The sequence below is a fragment of the Octopus bimaculoides genome, chromosome 7, assembly GCF_046866305.1.
Source record: "Octopus bimaculoides isolate indiv1 chromosome 7, ASM4686630v1, whole genome shotgun sequence".
In the NCBI taxonomy this organism is placed as follows: domain Eukaryota; kingdom Metazoa; phylum Mollusca; class Cephalopoda; order Octopoda; family Octopodidae; genus Octopus; species Octopus bimaculoides.
Window position 1 is genome coordinate 6489384 of NC_142934.1, and position 24812 is coordinate 6514195.

Here is a 24812-nt window from a genome sequence, read left to right on the forward strand (position 1 = left end):
ACCGTTAGCACGCCGGGCCAAATGCTTAGCGGTATTTCGCCTGCTTTTACGTTCTGAGCTCAAATTCCGCCGAGGTCGACTTTGCCTTTCATCCTTTCGGGGTCGATAAATAAAGTCATGCTAGCTTCTTAATCATTCATCCGCCCTCTAATGAAGGGACATTTTGGAGACCTTAATACAGTATGGAGTGTCGTTATCGTATTTCCCAATAAAATAATCGTATTTTCAATACGTTTCCAATAAACGATGGCAAAGAGCAGGTATTCAAGCGCTTCTACGATGAGGAAGACGAAAATCTTCATTGATGTTAAATGTTAAAACTGAGGGCTAAGAATTGGTCTATGTGATTTTGCATTCTTTGGTTAGCATCACTCCTACCCCTTTGAAATAATCTAAATTGGAAACTACAAACACCAAATCAGCTGTAAGGCTATTCTTGCCATGTCAAGAGTTGTGAAAGAATGCAGAAATATTCCGAAACTCAACGGGGGGGGGGGGTGAAAAGAGAGAGAGAGAGAGAATGCAAAACTTCAAGGTAGATTTTCAAAATAAAAATCCTTTCTCCTGAAGGCACAAAGCCTGGAATTTGGAGGGAGGGGACTAGTTGATTACATCGACCCCAGTGTTAAGTACCCCTCTGGTACTTAATTTATCGACCCCGAAAGGATGAATGGCATAGTCGACCTCGGCGGAATTTGAACTCAGAGCGTAGCGACGGGCGAAATACCGCTAAGCATTTCGTCCGGCATGCTAGCGATTCTGCCAGCTCGCCGCCGTAGAAAAAAATTAAAACAAACAACAACAATAATAACGATGCAGAAGAAGTGACGGTGGAGTATGCTATAGAACGTTTCCAATCTTTTGGATCAATTTCAAAAGGTTTTAAGAGTTACAAAATCATGAGCTTTTGATGTAATGCCAATCGAAGTTCCCTGCACCTTGAGTTAATTCCTCCGTAACCGGATCATACTTTGATATCCAAATTTAATAGTTAATCTCCTTTGGAATTTCACAAATACTAACTAGATTTCGAAGAACATCGATTTCCGAGGAAAGTATATTATTGAGAATTGCATAACCGTTTTCTTCCACTTACTGATGTGTACGGAGCTTTTCTCTCCACTAAATTTAGACAGGAACAACTTAAGTGTTAGGTTTACGGATAAATAATTGCCGCACCTAAACTTCTCAAAAGCACAATGCAGAATAAACCCGCTCATTAAGATGTAGTGAAAAAAAGTTTCATTAAAGTTACAACATATCTAGTGGTGTTCTTAGTTCTTTCGGTATTTAAATCATTATAACTAGTTACTTATTTAATACATTGTATAATTTTAATTAATGTTAGTATGAATGCATGGATGCCTGTGGATTTCTAAAATTAAATATTCTTTATTTTTCCTAGCATAGTTGATGTATTTCCACACTTATGGACACTTAAGCACATATGATTTGTCCCTAGAGCACACACACAAAACTCCACAGGTTCGCTTATACCATAGATAGACGTTATCGCCGTTAATTTTGCGTAGAATTACCGATGGTAGAGCATGTCACATTTCTTGCATTTTTAAAGTTCTAAAGTATGTGCGCAGATTTTATAGCTATAGTCTAATTTCATCAATAATGCTTACTAACTGGTTTATAGTATGTAACTTATAAAAAAAAAAAAATCCAAAAAAGTCAGAATGTAGTTTTCAAGTTTTCTCTACTAGTAAAAATTTCAGCAACATGATTTGATCACAAAAATAATTTTTATTTACTACAATATATTTATTTTACACTGCGAGATAGCGCTTTTTTTGACGTCTCTGTTTATACTTCTACTGGAAATATAAAAGATGACTAAATATTTGCAACGCTACTGTCTACATACATATTAGTCAAAACATTTCTCCAAATTATGAATGCTATCGAGCGTCAGCCAAATTATGTTCATTCCAGTCTTTTCATATTTGGTGAGTGTTTTTGAAGAAACAGAACGCTTATGCCAATTGTACCACACATAAATTTGTATCATTAAAGACTCACTAGAACGTGATGAAATGCTTGTGCGATGCTGTTGCACATCAGGAGATAGATTTTACGTGATCTGTATATACTTTGGGCCAGCAATTTGAATTCATTTCAAGTGTGAGTCAAGTATGCGGTACTGAAGAGCTGAAATGATAGCGAAATATCGATCTCATTCACTTCCAGGATGATTCGTTTCGCCTGTCTTTGAAGTATACTGCGTTTCTCAACATGTCTTTAAAGGTACTTTCTTTCGACGATATACCACAGCTAGAAGACGTTTAACAACACATACACAAGTATACGATATTGATAATGTTTATATTAATTTAACACTTTTATAAATATTAATCTGATATTTTTGGCTGTGCGTGTAGCCATCTTCGGAGAGACAGGCGAAGTTGGGCTTCACATACATTAAATTTCTCCCCGGCGCTAACTTTTTTCCGGATACGCGACGTTGAAACCAAGATTCGACTAATTTGCTCGTGCGCCTTTTATGCCATCAAATACAATAATTGTAATCATGATACCATTTTATTTATCGCCTCAGAAAGCTGGGTCTCTCAAGGTATGGAAAGCTCCATACGAAATTAGTGTCTCCGAAACTGAAAGAATGACAATAGTGCTGTACAACACTGTGTGAGTAGCGTAAGACAGGGGTCGAAATATCTCGAGAAACTACAGCAGTGAAAACGCAATGAGAGAGAGAGAGAATAACATAAAACGAGACAGAAATAGGAAATAGAGTGAGTGGAGGACATGTTTGGAGAGAGTAAGAGCGAGCAAAGCAGAGAAGGTGAGAAAAAGACAAACAAGCAGACGGAGAATATTGAGCTGAAGGCGGTGGTGGTGGGAGAGAGAGAGAGAGAGAGAGAGAGAGTGGAGATTTGCAGTGGGAATGAGAGAACATTATGAAACAGCAGAAGGGATAAGGGGAAATGTTGAAGGAAGCCCGAGAGAAATTGAAGAGAGGGAATGAATGAGTTGAGAGAGATATCTAGAAAGCTTGGTAGAAATGAAGAGAATGAATGGGTAGAGAGAGAGAGAGAGAGATGAAAAACAGAGAGGGGAAATAGAAAGAGAAAGATGAAAGTTGGAGGAAAACAAAGATTATTAATAAAACAGCGAAAAGCAGAGAAGACGAGATGAAAAAACAAAAAACAAAAATTATCAGAAGAAAATCTAACAGCGAAAGACAAAAAAATCAGAATCTAAGCATTAGCTCTATTTCTATCTATTTATCTATCTATGTAACCTACCTATCTATCTATCTATCTCGATAAAGGCAATGAGGGATTATATAGACAGATATATATGCACAGGGAAGGAGTAGGAGGAAGAGTAGGAGTAAGCTAAGCAGTAGAGTGGGGGGGAACTATGGCAGCCACAAAGTGATAATTCTGTGTAGCGTTATAACAGGCAATGGCTGCTACAAGATCGCAGAGTCACGTTCAGGACCGAATTACTAGACCTTTAGATTCGAGAAACGATGCCCAGGTGGATCTTTTGGTAGGTGCTTTGATTTTAGATTATCGTCTCCGAGTTTTTTGTCTACGTTTGATTACCCCCTGTATTTATTTTTTATTAATTTATCACTCCGTGTGTTTTGTAGTCTTTGTTGGTCGGTGTGTCTACTCCTTTGTTGATTATTTTAGAGAAGAAAAAAAGGAAAGAAAAAAAAAGGGGAGAGTAAAAACGGAAAAAGACAATAATCTGTGGTCCTTACATATATAAAATATAACCCCGTGGCTGCCCTTTGTAAAATACTAATATATATATATATATATATTGTTAGAACACCTCTATTGCTAGAAATAAGAGCTAATTTAGGCGCTCTTAACACCCAAGTCACAGTGACAATTATAGTTTTCTTTTTTTGGTAAAACATTGCGTACTGCAGTCTATATCAAATTATTATTAATTATATATATATATATATATATATGTGTGTTTATATAATATATATGTTTATATAATTGAGAGAGAGAGAGAGAGAGTCGCGAGTGAAGGCACTTGTTCTTTTCTTTTACAATATTTATTCTTTTTATTTTAATGACAATAACCAACATGATTAGAATGAAAAAAACAGACAGACGGTACAAGTAACAACAAACACACGTTTACCAATACACGTATCTCCACAGACATATGTAGCGCTGTGGTTGCGTTTGAACGCGAGCGCATAAATAATACACAGATAGATACGTACATGTAACGGATATATATACATATATATATATATATATATATAATATCCGTATATATATTATATATACGTACATATATATAACAAAAAAATTATACAAGATGGAACAAAAACAGGCTTTAATTTACAAATTACAAAACGTTTGTATATATGCGGTGTGTGTGTGTATGTATATATATGTAAAGCGCATGGCCTAAGTGTTGAAACATGTAAAAGAATAAAAGTATATATATATATATATATATATATATATATATATATATATATATATACACACACACATACACATCTAACATATATGCGCGGGTAACATGTGTATACATGTATGTGTGTGTATATATATATATATATATATACAAATATACATCTATACATATGTAACTGCGTAAGTCTGAGTATGTATGTGTGTGTATATATATATATATATATATATATATATATATATGAGTACTTGATATACACACATTCACTCACGCGCGCACACGCTCTCTTTCCCAATCTCGTGTCCGTGTTTACACACACACGCACTCGCTCTCACACACACACACGTGTTTTTTCAGTGAACGCTTGCATACCATCCACAAGGCACTTATACACACACGTTCAGTGTTACACAGAAGAGACATAATCTGCGCGAATATTTTATTTATGCGTTTACACAATCATAAAAATAAAAAAAAAAACAGAACCGCGGATTTACAAATTTATATTTACGGAAACCTCATGTCTGATCTCTGTATGTACGCGCACTCGCGTGAGAGAGAGAGATAGATAGAGAAAGAGCGTGTGTGTGCGTGTGTATTTAATCCCTCAAATAAGGTTGCCTCTGCAGAAAAAATTTGTGGGAACGGATATTTGTTTCATAAATATCCTCATCTCTTCTATATATGTACCTTGTGGAAAATATCTTGTATAGTATGTGTGTATATAATATATTTTATAGTTATTATATATACTATATATTCTATATATAAGTACTGCGGTTGATTTGCTCGATTAAATCTCTGAAGACGAGCCCCAGCATAACAGCAGTCAAATAACTGTAACAAGATGATATATATATATATATATATATATATATTTATATGCTTTACACACATTATTATTCTTTAACACGAATTGTAATGATTGTGACTTCGGAGTTTCGGTTAACCAATCCATCATCGGACTTCAGTTTAACGTAAAATTATTCTTATAGTTAAGTCTTCCCAAATTTCAGGCCTTTTGCCTATAGTAGTAAGGATTATAGTTAAACATAAAAACAATATCTATCATCAATCTATCTATATATATATATAATACGTACATATATCTATCTGACTGAACGTATTTTTGTAGTAATCACACCCTCGCTGCTCCTCTGCAAACGACAGCGAAAGGCAAAACCACATGCCCACATGCTGTACACGTTTTCCCATTCACTAAACATGAAAATAGCTGGCATTTCATTATTTCATCATCACAGAGGCCTTCGTCTATGCCAATGGCTTTCTTATCTCTATTTATATTCTGAAGATGCGTTTTACAAATCTTACAATTCAAACACATACACAATAATTTATTATACATAAATGGAGTTATTTATCTTATTTAATCCCCACATTGTGTGTGATTCTTATATGTTAATGTAAATGCGCGCGCTTGTGTGCATATGTAGGTGTGCGCGCGCTTATGTGCGTGCGCACGCGCTCATGTGTGTGAGTGCGCGCTTATGTTTATGTCTGCAATATTAGCGCGATTTTCCATCACCAGGCGCAAATATATCTATGCGGTATGTCAAAGGTGTCTATTGTTATCACAGATCTGCATATAATGTTCAAAGGCTCATAATATATATACACACACACACACACACACACACACACACACACATATATATACATATATATATATATATATATATATATATATATATATATATATACTTAAGTGGCAATATACTACACTTTATCGTGCAGTTACTGTTAATACTTCATTTAGAGAATTAACATTGCTTATATATATATATATATATATATATACATACACAGCACTTCAGTCATGCCGTAATGCGAGAGGCACGCCTCTATTTCTCTGTCTGTCTGTCTCTATCTCTATATATATACAAATATGTATATATATAGAGAGAGAGCTGTGCCCTGAAATTTCATACCTAATAAGAAAGGGAAAAGGCCCTGCCACCCTTTTTTAAATTTTTTTTTTTAAAGTCATTTATTTATTTCTAATATTCCTGTGTTGCATGCAATGGAAAGTACGGTTCTGAATAAAATAAAACATACTTTACCTCCATCTCCTTCCCTCTTTTTGGGCCCATGAGATGTAGGGACAGCTACTCACTAGGGTAGCTAGGGGCGGCACTTTTAAAGGGGCACCACTTTTGGGTCTGCTGTAGGCAATATGAGCTTTTTGTGAGGTCCGGAGGCCGCTCCGGACGGCACACATTGCCTACACTAGTGCAGCTAGTTTTTTTTTTTTTTTCTGTCTCTTTCACTGTGTGTGCGTGTGTATATGAGGCAAAAGATATGACAAAGAGAAGGGAAATAGCGGGTGTGTTGAAAGAAAACTATACGTTTCTAGTACACACGCTTCTTCTGAAAGAAAGACTAGACAAGGAAAGAAAAATAAAACGGAGAACGAAAATGGAGAAAGAAACGCACGTGTATATATAACCCACACGGTTGTACGTGTGTGTAGCTGTGTAGGGTGGTCCTCGGGTTACTGGCGTCCCCAGTGCAAATGCATTTTCGGACCCCCTTGCAAGTAACTTTTGAAAAATGTTCCCCAAAGAGGAAATCCTGCCGATACAGAAATAAAAAGAGTATATTAAAATATAGGAGCTAACTAGGTTATATGAAATATAAACACAAACATGGAAATTTCTGCTCGTCATTGCAGTAAACGCTCTCCATCTACGGCTCTCTCTCTCATGTTCCGCAATCGTCGTGTTTACTCGTGTATAAGTTGCACTATTTTATATTTGATGTGAACAGTGGTGGGGGGGAAAAAAACGCAAAAACGAGAAATACTGGGGGTGACTTACGCACGGAGGAGGGGACAACGCTAGCACTTGCGAAGGGACGAAAAAAAGTCTTCTACCAAGATTTAACACTAAATTAAGGGTGTATGGCTTATACACGAATAAATACGGAATATTACAATAATAACATGATTCAATATTCAAGGAATTTAAGGCAGCGAGCTGGCAGAATCGTTAGCACGCCGGACGAATTGCTTGGTGGTATTTTGTCTGTGTTTACCTTCAAAGTTCAAGTTCGGCCGAGGTCGACTTTGTCTTTCATCCTTTCGGGATCGATAAAATTAAGTACCAGTTGCGTACTCAGGTCGATCTAATCGACTGCTCCGCCTCCCCCAAAATTTCGGGCTTTGTGACTAGAGTAGAAAAAGAGAATCGTTAGCACGATGGACAAAGTGCTTAGCAGCATTTCGTCTGTCTTCGCGTTCGTCCCGGGTTGACTTTGCCCTTCATCCTTTCAGGATCGATAGAATAAGTACCAGTTGAGAACTGATGCCAAAATTTGAAATCAATACTCAAGGAATTTCGCATTTAATTTTTACTAAATTTTATATTTTTCTCCCTGTTGCTTGTTTACGTATTGGTGTGTGACAAACACAGACACATAGATGTGTGCACATATACACACAACAGGATTCCACGCAGTTCATCATGTGCTAAATTCACTCATGAGGCATTGGTAAATCCAGGGCTACAGAAGACACTTACCCAAGGTGCCTTACACTGAGACTGAACCCAAAACCACATCACACAACCATGTTCACATCTACTTCATAGATATTTACACACAAACATAGGCAGAGGCGTGGCTGTGTGGTGAGTAGCTTGCTTCCCAACCACATGGTTCCAGGTTCAGTCCCACTGCATGGCACCTTCGGCAAGTGTCTTCTACTATAGCCTCAGGCGGACCAAAGCCTTGTGAATGGATTTGGTAGAGGGAAACTGAAAGAAGCACGTCGTATATATATATATATATATATATATATATGTTTGTGTATCTGTGTTTGTCACCCCCCATCATCGCCTGACAACTGATGTTGGCGTGTTTAGCCCCCCCCCCGTAACTTAGAGGTTCAGCAAAAGAGATCGATAGAATAAGTACTAGGCTTACAAAGAATAAGTCCTGGGGTCGATTGATTCGACTAAAAAGGCAGTGCTCCAGCATGGCTGCAGTCAGATAGTTGAAACAAGTAAAAGAATAAAGAATTCTATTAAAAAGTAGGGAAGTGGGATGCAAAATTGGTTTTTATAAGAATTTAATGATTTTGACTTACTCTCAAACAAGAATAAATGTTAGTGTTTGGGGCTGAAAGACTGCGAAGCAGATGCAGGACCAGTAAGAAAGAGATGTTAACCAGGAAAGCAAAAAAGGGCCTATAGATATAAAATGGCTCCCTTCCTAAAAGGTCCACCCTCCACTCAAAAAAACAGAAAATCTCATTGAAGTTGAGAGCACATTTCCCCACAAAGTCCTCAAAATCACCCTGGAAAAATTCTATCAGTAGACACCATCATTATCATCATCATCATCATCATCATCTTCATTAATCCCTGGGCATTATTGTCTTGACTTCTAGGATTCATAATGCCAGTTACCTGGTCTTCATGGCTTATAAGTGAACAAAACCTCACCAGTCTCCTTGAATGGGGTGCCAGTTTGTCACAGAGTTACCTTCTAACAACATGTCTAAAGTAATGGAGCTGTGTCCTCTCAATGTGGAGAAGTAATGGCATGATCTGGAGAGATTCCTTAATCTCTGAACTATTGGCTGTTTCATCATCATCATTATTCAGAGTCTGTTTTCCATGCTGGCCTGGGTCAGACGGTTTGACTGGAACTGTTAATGCCCTTCCTAATGCCAACCACTCCAATCAAAAAAGTAGTGGGTTCCTTTTACATGTCAGTGGTACTGGCCACGACTATGCTTTCACTTGGCCTGAAGCACAGCAAACCGCCAAAGGTCTCTATCATTTGTCATTGCCTCCATGAGACCCAACATCCGAAGATCATGGCCTCACCACCTCATCCCATGTCTTCCTAGGTCTACCTCTTCCACACATATACAAAATACAATACTAATAACAGTCATTTAAAATCGAAAAAGAGGTCAGCAGGTGGCAGTAATGGAATTATGTTAAAAGGGGATGTATGTATATGTGTGTATAAGTGGGGGGAAATAAAGATGTTTAATACTTTAGCGTTTCAGCCATTCATATCCAGCACAAATAGGTTCTACCAGCCAGATTGACTTATGTTCTACCAACCAGATCCAGCCTATCACACCTGCTCCTTCTAATTACATACAATAACATCATCAAAATTTCGAAGCTATGAGATAATGCATGATTAATTAAAAATAATGTAAATGATAGAGAAATCTGAATGCTAATGATGCTAAATGGTCAATGTAAGGACAGGTAATTAGAAACGAGCATTTTCATGATCTAATGATGTCCAAGCTGTTGCCATTATCATAGTTTTTTTTTTTCTTTCATATCCAAGACTGCAGCATCCCTGGAGAAATCTTATTTTGTCATCATCATCATTTTAATGCCCACTGTTTGCATGATGGTAATGCTTGCGTAAAACCAACAGGCAATGAGACAGTAATGCATACACATCCATATATATATATATATATATATATATATATATATATATAAATATATTTATAAATATTATAAATATATATATAAATATATGTATATATGTGTATATAAAGATATGTATATATATAAATATATACACATGTTAAATTGAAATTAATATTCAATTTATCACCCTCAGTATATAAATATAAATTTAAATAATTATGTTCTCTAGCCGGCAATATATAAATATATATATATATATATATATATATATATGAGTAATGCATACACATTCATATATATATGAGTGTGTGTTTAATACGCAACTAGCTTCTTTCAGTTTCCAACTGCTGAATCCAGTCAAGGCTTTGGTCAGCCTGGGGCAGTAGTAGGAGACAATTACCCGAGGTGCTATGCATTGAGACTGAACCTGGGACCATGCGGTTGGGAAGTAAACTTCTTACCATGTAGTCATATCTGCATCTATCGTTTCTTTTTCTGAAAACAGAGTGAGATCTGATGGAGATCTCACTGTTAGATTCAGTTTTCTTTTCATTGCAGAAGAAATGATCTGCAAAAATCCAAAACATTATTTTCAAACATACAGGTGTATGTGTGGCTGTAAGGTATGAAGCTTGCTTCCCAACCACATGGTTCCGGGTTCAGTCCCACTTCATGGCACCTTGGGCAAGTGTCTTCTACTATACCCTCCTGTCGTCCAAAACCTTGTTAGCAGATTTTGTAGAAGGAAACTAAAAGAAGCTTGTCATATAAACATATATATGGTTACGTTAGCATGCCAGGTGAAATGCTTAGCGGCGAGCTGGCAGAATCGTTAGCACGCCGGACGAAATGCTTAGTGGTATTTCGTCTGCCATTACGTTCTGAGTTCAAATTCCGCCGAGGTCAACTTTGCCTTTCATCCTTTCGGGGTCGATAAATTAAGTACCAGTTAAGCACTGGGGTCGATGTAATCAACTTAATCCGTTCGTCTGTTCTTGTTTGTTCCCTCTATGTTTAGCCCCTTGTGGGCAATAACGAAATAGGTATTTTGTTTGTCTTTGCGTTCTGAGTTCAAATTCCACGGAGTTCAATTTTGCCTTTCATTCTTTCGGGGTCAATAAATTAAGTACCAGTTGCATACTGGGGTTGATCCAATCGACTGGTCCTCTCCACAAAAATGTTGGGCCTTGTGCCTAGAATAGAAAAGTATATATATGGTTAGGTAAAAAAAATTTTTTTTAAATGGAGAAAAAATCAAAAACACAAGGACGTGGTACATGCAAAGTATTAATGAGACACTCTGAGAAGGAAAGAAAGAGTGGTTGTTTTACATTTCGAGCAGAGCTCTTCTTCGGAAACAGGAGACATAGGAAAGTCCAAAAGAAAGTAAGAAGGAGAAGGAAAAAAAAAATTGTTGGCATGTGTATGCAGACAGAGTGAGAATGTGTATGGGCTGCATGTGTGTCCCACTCTCTTTGGGTCACTCTGTCTGTCTGTCTGTCTGTATGTATGTATGTGTGTGTGTGTGTGTGCATGCATGTACGTGTGCATGTATTTGTGTTGTGTGTAATGGCATGTGTGCATGGACAGAGTAGCAATGTGTATGTGTGTGATGTGCACAAGTTTGGGTGTGTGCATGTGTGTGTAGAAGTGTATGTACATGCATTTATGTGTTGCGTGTAGCGGGTTGTGTATGGGGGTATATGTGTGTTGTATGTAGAGGGTTGTGTGTGCATGAGAGGGAGAGGTGGTGGGGTGGGGTATAGGAATAGGTGATAAAAAATCAATAGAAATAATATGTAATACAAATAAGAAGGAAACAGTAAAATAAAACCCGTAAAAGGAAAAGATCGCATGAATAAATCAGTGAGAGAAATAAAAAAATAAAATAAAATAAAATATAAAACGATAAAAAAGTAACATAATAAAAATTAAATAAAATATAATAAAAATAAAATAAAATATAAATGATTAAAAATAAAATAAAAAGATAAAAAATAGAAAATAATAAATAGATAAAATATAGAAAATAATAAATAGATAAAATAAAAGGATCAAAATAAACAGGTATAACAGTAAGAGAAATAAACGAATAAAAAATTAATAAAAATGAATAAAAAACAACCAAATAAAAAGTAAAAGGAATAAATGATAAAAGTTATAAAATATGAATAAAAATAATAAATGAGTAAAAATAAGATTTTTTAAGGAAGGTGTAGGGGTAGTCATTGAGAGGAAGGGGGTTGTTTTGAGTCCGAACGGAATTTGAGTATGTATAGTAAAAATGGAATGCTGTTCCAGGCGGAGTCTAGAGTTGGTGGATCCATTGTGTAGGGCAAGGCTGGAGATGGTGATATTTGAGGTGGAGTGGTTAGCCAAGTGAAAATGATGGGTGACGGGGGTGTTCGTACGTAGACAAACGTCTTGTAAGATGTTTGGCGAACTGGTTGGCTAGCCGGTGGCCTGTTTGACCAATGTAAAGTTTACACCTGGAAGAAGTGCAGGAGAAGGAGTTTCTAATGTAGAAGGTGTGCTGGTTGGATCCAGTGAGGGAGGTGGTGTTAGCGATTAAAGTACAGGTGTGGCAATGGGATTTGAAGCGAGGGAAGGATCCAGGTATGATTGGAATGAAGCGGGGTGGGGGTGGGGGTGAAGGGTACTACAGACATCTATGTGTGTGCGTGTGTGTGAGTCTTAGTATCTGCGTTTGTCCCATCTCCATCACTGCTTGACAACTGGTATTGGTGTGTCTATGTCCCCATAACTTAGTGGTTCAGCAAAAGAGACTGATAAAAATAAGTATTTGCCGTAAAAAAAAGAAATCCCAGGGTCGATTTCTTTGACTAAAACCCCTCAAGGCTGTGCTCCAATATGGCCACGGTCAAATGACTGAAACATATAAAAGAATCAATGATTTGTATAATTTGGTAAACTTAATCCTTTCGTTACCACATTTTTGTTGAAATATGCAAATTTTGTTTCAATTAATTTTGAAAATAAGAATTTAGTAAACATTTGACATTACTAAGCAGAATTATGCAGCTGCAATCCTTACCTTTTTTTTTTCTATCTTCAGTTGCATTGTTTACATTGATGTATTCAGTGCTCATATAACTTTCAAGGCTTGCTCTGAACTCTAAAAGAAAATCTGCAGAGATAAAATTTAAAATATTAAGCTGATGTTCAGAACATAAATTCACATGAGATTTTAATGGAAGGTTGGGCAGTCTCAGGTGCTGCCTGACTCTGTTGTGGTTTAACTCTTTAATATACATATTGTTTGGAATTAATCATGCATTAGCTTGTAGCTAAGACATTTTCATGATGTGATTGCTTAGTTTTAGAAAGATATTGTAGGACAGGTATGAGAGACCAGATCTGGCCAGTTTTAACATAAAACTGGTTCAATATTTAGGCCTGATATGGCCAGTTTGAATACTAAAAGGTTAAAAATCTTTTTATGACTTCTTATGAAATCAAGGTGCCTTGCCAGTATACAAAGCTTTGTATAGACAGTGTGTGGAGGCACAATGGCCCAGTGGTTAGGGCAGCGGACTCGTGGTCATAGGATTGCAGTTTCGATTCCCAGACTGAGTGTTGTGAGTGTTTATTGAGCAGAAGCACTTAAAGCTCCATGAGGCTCCGGGAGGGGATGGTGGCGAACCCTGCTGTACTCTTTCACCACAACTTTCTCTCACTCTTACTTCCTGTTTCTGTTGTGCCTGTAATTCAAAGGGGTCAGCCTTGTCACACTGTGTCACGCTGAATATCCCCGAGAACTACGTTAAGGGGTACACGTGTCTGTGGAGTGCTCAGCCACTTGCACGGTAATTTCACGAGCAGGCTGTTCCACTGATCGGATCAACTGGAACCCAATGGAGTGCCGTAGTAATATAGGCAGTGTGTCTATGAGAAAAATCAGCAGCAAAACCAACACTGATAATCAATCACCAGACAGCCTTTTCTGCGTAGTCGGAGAAGGGAAGCTATAATCCACAATAAAAATCTTTAAAATTCAATCACACGGTTCCAGGTGATGTACATTATGTAAACCTCTGGATCAGGCGATCCTATTTTGTTTTGTAGTAAAGAGTGTTTGCCAACATAACATGGCAGTCCCAGTTTAGGACTAATGTTGCTGTAATTTAGCCCCAGGACTGCCATGTTATGTTGGCAAACAATCTTTACTACAAAGTACTGTGGTCAGTGCCAGCCCCCTCTGGAACCTGTGCCGGTGGCATGTAAAAAAGCACCCACTACACTCTCGGAGTGGTTGGCGTTAGGAAGGGCATCCAGCTGTAGAAACCATACCACATCTGTCCAAGATGTGCAGTGGGACTGAACCTGGAGCCGTGTCACTGGGAAGCAAACTTCTTACCACACACCGATATATATATTCCTTTACTTGTTTCAGACATTTGACTGCGGCCATGCTGGAGCACTGCCTTTAGTCGAACAAATCGACCCCAGGACTTATTCTTTGTAAGCCTAGTACTTATTCTATTGGTCTCTTTTGCCGAACCACTAATGTTACAGAGATGTAAACACATCAACATCGGTGTCAAGCGATCATGGGGGAAGGCAATTACAAATACATATATATATATATATATACATATATATATGTATGTATATATATACCCATAAAATTCAAATGTTCACTGGACAAATTTCTTCAAAAAATCCCGGACCAACCTCCTACCCTTGGGTATGTCTCCAACAATAATAACTCTTTGCTAGAGTGGGCTATGGTGCCCCAAAGACTTCACCAGGTAGTGCCATTAAGTTAGACATGGCCTGGGCCTATACAGGCTGAAAGTTATCAAAGTTATATATATATATATATATATATATATATATGACAGGCTTCTTCCAGTTTCTGTCTACTAAATCCAAATCCACTCACAAGGCTTTGGTCAGCCCGCCATGCAATGGGACTGAACCTGGAACCACATGGTTCGGGAAGCAAGCTTCTTACCACACAGCCACTGCTATATATATATATATATATATATATATATATATATATATATATATATATATATATATATATATATATATATATATATATATTGGGTTGGTGCATAATTATTGCGGCTTTTTTCCAACAAATTTTATTCAACAAAAACAATAACAATATTTAACAAAAACGTCTTTAAATGACGGTCTGACCGTCTGCCAAGCAAATGGGAAGCAGTAATTGAAGTAGATGGTGAATATGCTCCGGAATAATCATTTACAGATGTTTTTTGTTACATGTTGTTATTGTTTTTGTTGAATAAAATGTTGCAAAAAAAAAAAAAAAAAGCCGCAATAATTATGCACCAACGCAATACATACATACATACATATATACTTATTTACATAATATCGAGGTCTCTTTCTTTCTTTTGTTGTCCTTTCTATTAATATATATATATATATATACAGACAGACAGACATGCACTGTAAATTTTTGATCGATTAAGCAGGTACCTCTGGTGTCATTGATCGCCTGTATGTGTGTATATGTTATATATATGCGTTCCCGTGTGACCAACGATGTGTTTACTTCAACATTTGTAAAGTACCCTGAAATATTTTTGCATCAGTTCAGTGTGCATTGATTGATTGCAGTCTGTACATTATGAATACGCAGAACTCACTGTCTGTCGGTATGTCTACATAGATATATATGCGTTTGGATGTATATTTTAACATCAATATTTGAACTTAAAAAGAGTAGCTTACATTTAATCCTAACTCTATATTGGATATAACGTGTCTCTCTCAATATATGTATGTGCAAGTCCATACATACCATACCAGCTTAAAAATACACAAATAAACATGCATCTCCATCGCCAGCACTGAGAAATTATACAACCACCACCGCCAGCACCACTACTACAGCTGTTACCACACACTTACGCCTCCATAGCCAACATAACAGTTGTCCTGCAGATTACTTCGACGTTTTTATAATACCTGGAGCTTTGATTCCGGTGAACGGATAAATTTTTAATTAATTTTAAATAATGACTTAAGACATACTAATTTTTCCAGCAATAACTGGTTGATAAAATTATCAGTGATTATATATAATAAGCAGCTTCAAATGTGGGTGGCTGTGTGGTAAGTAGCTTGCTTACCAACCACATGGTTCCGGGGTTCAGTCCCACTGCGTGGCACCTTGGGCAAGTGTCTTCTACTATAGCCTCGGAGTGAGTGGATTTGGTAGACAGAAACTGAAAGAAGCCCGTCGTATATATGGATTATATATATGAATATATATATGTATGTGTGTGTGTATATGTTTGTGTTTGTCCCCCCCAACATCGCTTGACAACCGATGCTGGTGTGTTTACGTCCCCTTAACCTAGAGTTCGGCAAAAGTGACCTTTAGAATAAGTACTAGGATTACAAAGAATAAGTCCTGGGGTCAATTTGCTCGACTAAAGGCGGTGCTCCAGCATGGCCACAATTAAATGAGTAAAAGAGTGTATATAAGTAAATATTTCGTATGTATGTATGTATATATAATAATAGAAATAATATGTGAGTATATGCATATACGTACATGTATGTACATACCTACATCTACGTGTATATGTAGATGCATATCTGGGTACAGGACGTCATATATATATATATATATATACACACACACACACACACATACACGCTGTATATATGCTGTGTGTAGATATTAACGCGCGCCTATTACGAGGTTGTATCGCAGCTTATCGATAGCGTAGTGTGAAGCACAAGAATGCACAAATAATACAATAACAAGAGTAAAAGGAAAAAAAGTAAACAATTATATTAGCTATCACATAAAACAGATATAAATATATAACATCTGCATATAAACTACTTTCCTTTCCGTACCATGCTTGCTTGTATACGGTGTTCGTGTATGTTTAAGTGTTGTTTAGTGATGTGTGTAACGAAGCGGGCTTTTTAACTTGCAGCTTTCAGATATTTACCTTCAACTGTTGTAGGTTTACAACCGGATCTTCGAAGTAGTTTATAGCTCAGCGCATTGGGCAATGTAGATCTTGTTAAGTTTGTTTTAACCACTTGAAGTATTTCATATTTTCTCTAAATTATTATTATTTTTTTTAAATGTAGTTTTGCAAAGCTGATGACGAAAATCGCATTCATTCCTCCTTGCTCCGCCTGGAAATTAATAAGACGGAGGTAAAGGATATGGACCGCACCCGCTCTCGGTGGTAAGAAGCTAGCTACCCAGACACGTGGTTCTGGGTTCAGTCCCACTGTGTGGCACCTTGGGTGAGTGTCATCTACAGTCGTCTTGGGCCGAACAAAGCCTAAACAAGTGACGGTGTGTTTACATCGTCACTTAGCGGTTCAGCAAAAGAGGTTGATAGAATAAGCACCAAGCTTAAAAAATAAAAATAAGTACTGGGAACCATTCATTCGACTAAAATACTGCAAGACGATGCCCCAGCATGGGCGCAGTCTATTGATTGCAACTTGTAAAAGAAGGAGTGGCTATGTGGTAAGTTGCTTGCTTACCAACCACATGGGACCGGGTTCAGTCCCACTGCGTGACACCTTGGGCAAGTGTCTTCTACTATAGCCTCGGGCCGACCAAAACTTTGTGAGTGGATTTGGTAGATGGAAACTGAAAGAAGCCTGTCGTATATATATATATATATATATACATATATATATATATATATATATATATATATATATATGTGTGTGTGTGTGTGTATCTGTATTTGTTTCCCCCACCATCGCTTGACAACCGATGCTAGTGTGTTTACGTCTCTGTAACATAGTGGTTCGGCAAAACAGATTGATAGAATAAGTACTAGGCTTACAAAGAATAAGTCCTGGGGGTCGATATTTGATCGTCTAAAGGCGGTGCTCCCGCTTGGCCGCAGTCAAATGACTGAAACCAGTAAAAGACTATAAGAATGTATAGCCACAGTCAAATGACAAACAAGAACCTGTCTGTCTGTTTGTCTATCCGCACATACACACATACATACATGTATTTGATAAAGTGAAAGTCAAGTATTGCATCAGATTTTTTTTCTTTTCTTTGTAAAACCATGCTAGCATGTAAACAAGTAATTTGTCGCCAAGAAAATGGCATTTATAAATTTGTAATATGGGAAGGGAAATCCGAAGAAGACGACGACGACGAAAACGTATGTTATTTGTATATATATGTGTGTGGGTACGTACGTGCGTGCGTAGGCGAGAAGTTGGGTCCCGAACGCCCAGTCGCGCGTCCGCGGTAGCTAGTCGTAAGTGGTCGATCCTAACCCTAACCCTAAACACATGTATTCATTTGCACACGCGCACTTTTTGTAGGATCGACCACTCACAACCAACTAGCGCGGACGCGCGACTGCGCGTTCGGGACCACTCTGCTTTAGTAGTACCGAGAAGTTGCTCACTAACTCTAATTTCTGAGCTGCAAAGCTAGCTGTTTACCTCTCTCGCATTTCTTCAAAAAATATACAGTGTAGCCTCTTGCCTGTTATGTCTAGCAGAACGAGCGACCGTGTAAAATGCAGGCTTGGGCAACCGTTTCTGAGAGCTACTGAAAAAAATTCAAGCTAATTTCTCATTTAGGTATGGCCACTGAGAAACACCCGCATTTTATAACCGATGCCCCTGTCGTTGTTAACCACAACTCCTTATATATTTGTTGCAATGTTTAAAGGACTAATGATACGAAAACTTGTTCTGAAAACAAACACACACACACATATATATATATATATATACACGTGTGTGTGTGTGTGTATATATATATATATATATATATATAAGCATACCTTACCCTACGTCGTTAATTGGTTCCAGGAGACACGACTTAAATCGAATTAACTTGTCTCTAGGCTAATTTTTAATTCCATTAGACATTCTAAAATACTATTAAATTTCATTCAATTTTAAAAAAGGTAAAATCGGACAGAACTTCTGGGATGATCTGATGACATTAGTTGATCAGACACATTGGGGGGGGGGGGGGGCAGGATGGCAAAATCCATGCATTGGTTTCATGCAAGACGATTTTTCTACAGCTCTAGGAATCACATGAATAATGAAACCATAAAGTGCATAATATATAATTCAACTATTACATATATATTATGTGTGATACAAATATAATGCAAAAAAAAAACCACCCTGCAGACAGCGATAATCAATAAAATAGACATGGAATTTTAAAATTTATTCCTTCTGTCCAGCCCAGTACCAAATGACCCCCGTTTTAAAACTTTGCTTAACGTACTTCTCCTTGGCTGAAAAGAACAAACAGCCGTGTATTAGACATTGGACCGAATTCTTTGCATGGCTGCTGTCCAATAACTTGAATTCAAAGAACATGTCTATACGTTTTATATCTTACATGGTTCCGACATTGAAATGCGGCCATGCTGGGGCATCGCGTGGATTGTCTTGTGGAAAAAAATTGACCCTCCCAGTACTCATCTTAAAGTCTGGTACTACTTATTTTTGGCTTCTCATTTGCCGAACCGCTAAGCCACGGGAACGTAAACAAACACCTGAGGACATACGTACACACACACATAAAATAACCTTTCGGTAATAGTCTATGACGTCATTAGTAACATTGACTTTCATCTGCTCGACACAGCTGAGTAGTCAAACACACACACACACATACATACATATATTATTCTGTGTGTTTTTGTATCTGTTTGTTCCCGCTTGGCAATCGTGTTGGTTTGTTTACCTCCCAGTAACTTAGCGGTTCGGCAAAATAAACCGACAGAATAAATACCAGAATTTTAGAAAAAAATGTACTGGAGTAGATTCGCTCGATAAAAAAGGAAAACAAAAATTCAAGGCAACGCTGAAACAAGAAAAAAAAAATGCTTCCACAATTTCTGTGTATCAAATTCATCATCCACAAGGCATTAGTCGGGCCAGGGTCAGCTGCAGAAGACACTTGCCCAAGGTGCCGCGAAGTGGTACTGAACGCGAAACTGAACGCCAAACCACGTGGTTACAAAACGAGCTTCTTGACCTCACATCCATATCTGTTTATATATCTCGTATTAGCATGTGCGCATTTATGCATAGGTGCTTTCATATCTGCAACTAACCGCAGCGCACCAATGGCTATGTATTTGCGTGTGTATATATATATATATATATATATATATATATATATACACATGTGTATGGAACAATAAATGTGTATGCCTTTGTGTGTGTGCCTGTTTAAAATAAACAATCGCAATTTTTACTACTACTACTACTACTGCTACTACCGCTGCCGCCACTACCACCGTATTCGTTGCTAAACATCGCCTTTTACTCGAAGACTTTCTGTCTGTGTTCGTAAACCACGTGAGCGAATGACTTTCTTTCATCCACAGATGAATTCTTCACACACCGCTATCACCACCATCACACATAAAAAACGGTAGCACTACGTGGAGAATCAGCGGTGATAGTAATAGTGGCGGTGGTAGCGGCGTCGTTCTCGTGGTCTGACGAAATCGTACTAAAATTTCTCTTAGTTGTATGCGTGTGCTGTTATAAATATATAAATATATATATATACATATATTATACATACACATGTATGTATATATGTATGTTTCTCTGCGCGCCAGTACATACGATGTCAGTATAACCTATGTACGTCTGTATATGTATATTCATGTATAATATATATGTGTGCGTGTGATATAGGTGAAGGAAAAATTAAAGCCGCAACGAAGCTAGTCGGGGGGCAAAAAGTCGGGGTATTTTGTTACATTTCCCGTAGAGAAATCAAACTGCCGACTGGCAATAATATGATTTGTATAACAAGACAACACGATTTATTTAATGGCATTTATAGTTCTGTGGTATATATATCTAAAAAAATATGTGTTATATTGGATATCTCATATAAAACAATGAATTCGTGATCCCCATCTTCCCAAACAACAACATTTAGTCAGGTTTTCTTACGGCTTCCCCCCCCCCACCTCCTGGGATTCGTACAAAAATAAATATAAGCTGGGTTGGAACACGAGGGCAATAGTAAGTAGCATATATAGGTACATGCATACATACATACATGTATACAATGTAGAACCTTGATGCGTATGTATATTGTGTGTGTATATACACAAACGCATACATATATATATATTTCAGTTTACATACAAATTAAATGTATGTTTAAAAATACGATAGCTGTGATCTTCTTCTAGCACATTAGCAGTCCACCTAGTGGCCTCCTTTATATATATTTTTATATATACATATACAATAATCCTTTGAGATCTCAGATATTTTTTCTGAATATCTCTGATTCTTTTAATGTGCTTGTTACTTGGTATTAAATTGATATTAATTAATATCCAATTTTTTACCCTATTGTTTAATTTATATATCTATCTCTCTCTCTATATATATATGTAAACACGCACACACAAATGCTACACGTGTGTATATAAACGCTACACATGTTGAAGCTCTTTCTATAAACCAGTGTGAAAAAAAAAATGCCCCCCACCCCACCGCTACACACCTCCATACACTCGCGCGCGCTAACATAATGAACTGTATCTGTCTATCACAGACAGGCTGCTCTATATAAGGATATGTCTCTGTAGAAAGAAATGGAAACCTAGATTATGTCTGTCGATGAGTGTGTTTGTATGTGATGTTTATGTTATTTAGCGTATAGACCTAACAATGAGAAGCTTATCAGGCATGTGAAAGTGCGTTTTTGCATGCATGTAAATATGCGCGTCTTGTAGGCACCGAAGTATGTACATTCACATGCATAATCTAATCACGTGCATTCTTATTTAACACGATCGAATTCTAAGCCGACTAAAATACTCGTAAACACGAGTTTCTTAAAGTATGTATATGTTACCAGTGTATGTGTTATATACACTGGTAATGTAAATATGTTACATCCTTTATATATATATATATATATATATATATATATATATATATATATATATATATATGTATATATGCCCAACACACTGCACACCGATAGAAAGTATATATGCGCTACATTTATAAACATACCCACCCACGCGCATACACGCACGCAGCAGATGCTATAATAATAATGATGATGTTGATAATGAAGCGAATTTCTTTATAAAAACGTACATTATGACCGAACGAGAGACTCCATGTGGTCGCTCGACTTACTAGACATAACAGCTATATTTCCCTAAAATTATACATCCTATAGTTTCAAAACGACGAACAACAGATTAGAAAAGAAAATTTACAAAAAAAAAAAAAAATTGGGGAAGGGGATCCGGTGTGTGTGTATGTGTGTGAGATAAGTAAATTCCAAGGTAATCTTTATCGACGTTACTACACACAGGAAACCACTACATGAAATTAAACTTAGAATCAGAGTAGGAGATCTGAGAATATAGGAAAGAATACGATGAAAAATAGACCAACGTCGTCTATATTGTTCTGACACGCCAAACGTGAAAAACTCCGGCTCAACCAGCGTCAAAATATATTTTTCGTTAATTTACACGAGCCGATGCTGCGACGAGTTACCGAAGCGGTGCACATACCGAAAGCAGAATCCGAACTTAACTACTTACTCAATAGAAATGAGTGGAATAACAACCCTACCCAACATACTTTCCACCAGTACCTCATAGTTCCTGTGACAGATCCATCACAATAACACAGGGACGTTATAACAGATTACGGTCACAAAAAAACCCCCCACAAAACAGTAAAACCCTAGGCAGTCGTGCGTGGATGCACATGCGTACGAAAATGAAAAGAAAAACAGATCATGTACAGACTCAAAGCACACAGACGCTCATCACGCTAAACACACACAGCACAACCATCTCACACTTCAGTCATAAGTCAAACTCGCCAGCACCGAATCAAAAATACGAAAATGATGGTATAATATAAGGCGGCCAGCTGGCGGAATCGTTAGCACGCCGGGCGAAATGCTTACCGGTACTTCGTCTGTCTTACGTTCTGTGTTCAAATTCCGCCGAGATCGACTTTACGTTTCAACCTTTCGGAGTCGATCTAATCGATTGGCCTTGTACCTAGAGTAGAAAAGAATATATGGTTACGGTCTAATACACGTAAAACAAGGCAGATCAAACAACCTGTTACCTTTCCAGATAATACCAATCACAGCTTGCTTACCAACCACATGACACCTTGAGCAAATGCCGTCTACTAATAGCCTCGGACCGACCAAAACCTTGTAAGTGGACTTGGTAGACGGAAACTGAAAGAAGCGCGTCACGTGTGTGTGTGTCCCAACATCGCTTGACAAAGTGATCGCAGAACAGCGGGAGGTGACTGCATGTACGTACACGTATAATATACACGTATATAGGTATGGTTCGGGTGAAATAACGAGAGGTAGAGGAGACGGACCAATAGGAAAGATGAGAGATTACAACTGGTAGATAAAAATTTCAAATCTGGTGGACAAAATGTAGACAAACTGAAAAGAGAAGTAGATTGACGTTTCGGGTGAACCTTCAATCAAAAGAGAGTTATAAGAAAAGGAACGATAACTTTGAAGCGAGTGTGTCTTACCGTAAACTGTACTTGACGCACGTATGGAGAGGCTCATACTTAAATACAAATAAATACCAGTCATAAAGGGGAGGGGGAAAAGTTGTAGAAAGAGATCCTTGAGAAGCCTGGCTGTGTGGATAAGAAGTTCCCTTCACCATCACATGGTTTCAGGTTCAATCTCATTACACGGCGCGCTGGCCGACCAATATCTTGTGAGTGAATTTAGTGGACGGAAACTGTCCACACACACATTATATATATATAAATATATATAAATTCGTTGTGTTGCGTTCCATTACTTAATAAATGAAAAAATGCATAAACAAAAGACAACGTATGCTGAACGTAAAAACAAACAGAAAGTCCTCAATTCTTCATCAGTTATCGACCAATGGTCCTCTTCAGTTTCGCACCTGTAACGATAAGACAGTGCTTTAGCTCATTAAATAAGGTCAGGCAGTTGTGCTGATGACGGCTATTGAGGTAGAAACGTGTCCATACTGTAATCTTTTAGCCCTAAATGCGACAGACTGCAACCGAATACTATCCAGCCTTGACCACATCGTCTGAATCTCAAACTATATAGTAACCAATGTAAACCTTTGTTTAAGTCAGTAAATGAGTAACAGGAAAGAGGTTTAGCTGCTATTTCCGGCGGGTCCTGCAAATTATGTTGAAATTCTCCTTCATTCAGGTTACTTATAGAACAGATCGAAAAATAAAAGGCGCTCCAGCTGCGACAACCCCCCCCCCCTACTCTTTTTCAGGTGCAATCTATTCCTAGACTACATTTATCCAATGTGCCCTTCCTTATATTTCAACTAGGCTGAAATTTAGCTGCTGTTTCTAAATAGCAAGCCTTTTTATGAAAGAACATTTTGTAATGCCTAGAAAGCTGTTGTTTATTATATAATCACTTAGTGGACCCTGTTTGCTTAATGTTATTGATACCGAAGTGATCACAATAACCAGCTTCTATATTTACTAGAATTATGCTGGCTTTTCTAATTGTTATGTTGTTTAGCTAGAAATCAGCTCTGAACAGACCTAAGAACAAAGCTGTTTCTAACCGTGACCATCACTTAGATTTTTTTTCCAAGCATCGTAACCTACAATACATGAAGCCAGCGCTTCCCCTCCTTTATTATTTATTATTACGATAAAAACGAAATGTAGCTGTTATTTCTAGCAGGTTGTACGAATAGGCAGTGCGTTTAATGATGCGCTTTCTATCGTTTTGTAGATAATCATGACCATGTGATCTGATAGTATACGATGTTGATGTTTCACATTTTTAGGTACAACAATGTGTAGACGCTTGATAGTAATTACGTCTGTAAAAGGCTTTGTGACTCACGTGGTTGGCTTGGGTTATTGTGTCTAGTCTACTATCTCCCATGTACACATACATTCATG

General features: G+C 37.5%; 1 protein-coding gene and 1 long non-coding RNA gene across 7 annotated transcripts in view; one reads left to right on the plus strand and one right to left on the minus strand.

The window, feature by feature from the left end:
* Window positions 1-24812, plus strand: part of LOC106870669 (sodium-dependent proline transporter) — a 133164-nt gene that overhangs the window by 9406 nt on the left and 98946 nt on the right. For 2 of the 4 annotated variants that reach the window (XM_014916820.3, XM_014916821.3), the window contains exon 1: window positions 2337-3525. The exons of the other annotated variants lie outside the window; for them this stretch is intronic. In XM_014916820.3, coding sequence (XP_014772306.1) covers window positions 3439-3525 — 87 coding nt within the window. In that variant the 5' untranslated portion in view covers window positions 2337-3438. Of the gene's footprint in view, window positions 1-2336; window positions 3526-24812 lie in introns of those variants that run through there. 4 annotated transcript variants of the gene reach the window in all.
* Window positions 6454-24812, minus strand: part of LOC106870670 (uncharacterized) — a 50839-nt gene continuing 32480 nt past the window's right edge. The window contains exons 4-6 of one of the 3 annotated variants that reach the window (XR_016242506.1): window positions 22813-22909; window positions 12907-12999; window positions 6454-11044 (exon numbers count right to left, since the gene is read on the minus strand). This is a non-coding gene — a long non-coding RNA (uncharacterized LOC106870670). Of the gene's footprint in view, window positions 13000-22812; window positions 22910-24812 lie in introns of all 3 variants that reach the window. The other 2 variants (XR_001409553.3, XR_016242505.1) reach the window with 2 other exon arrangements.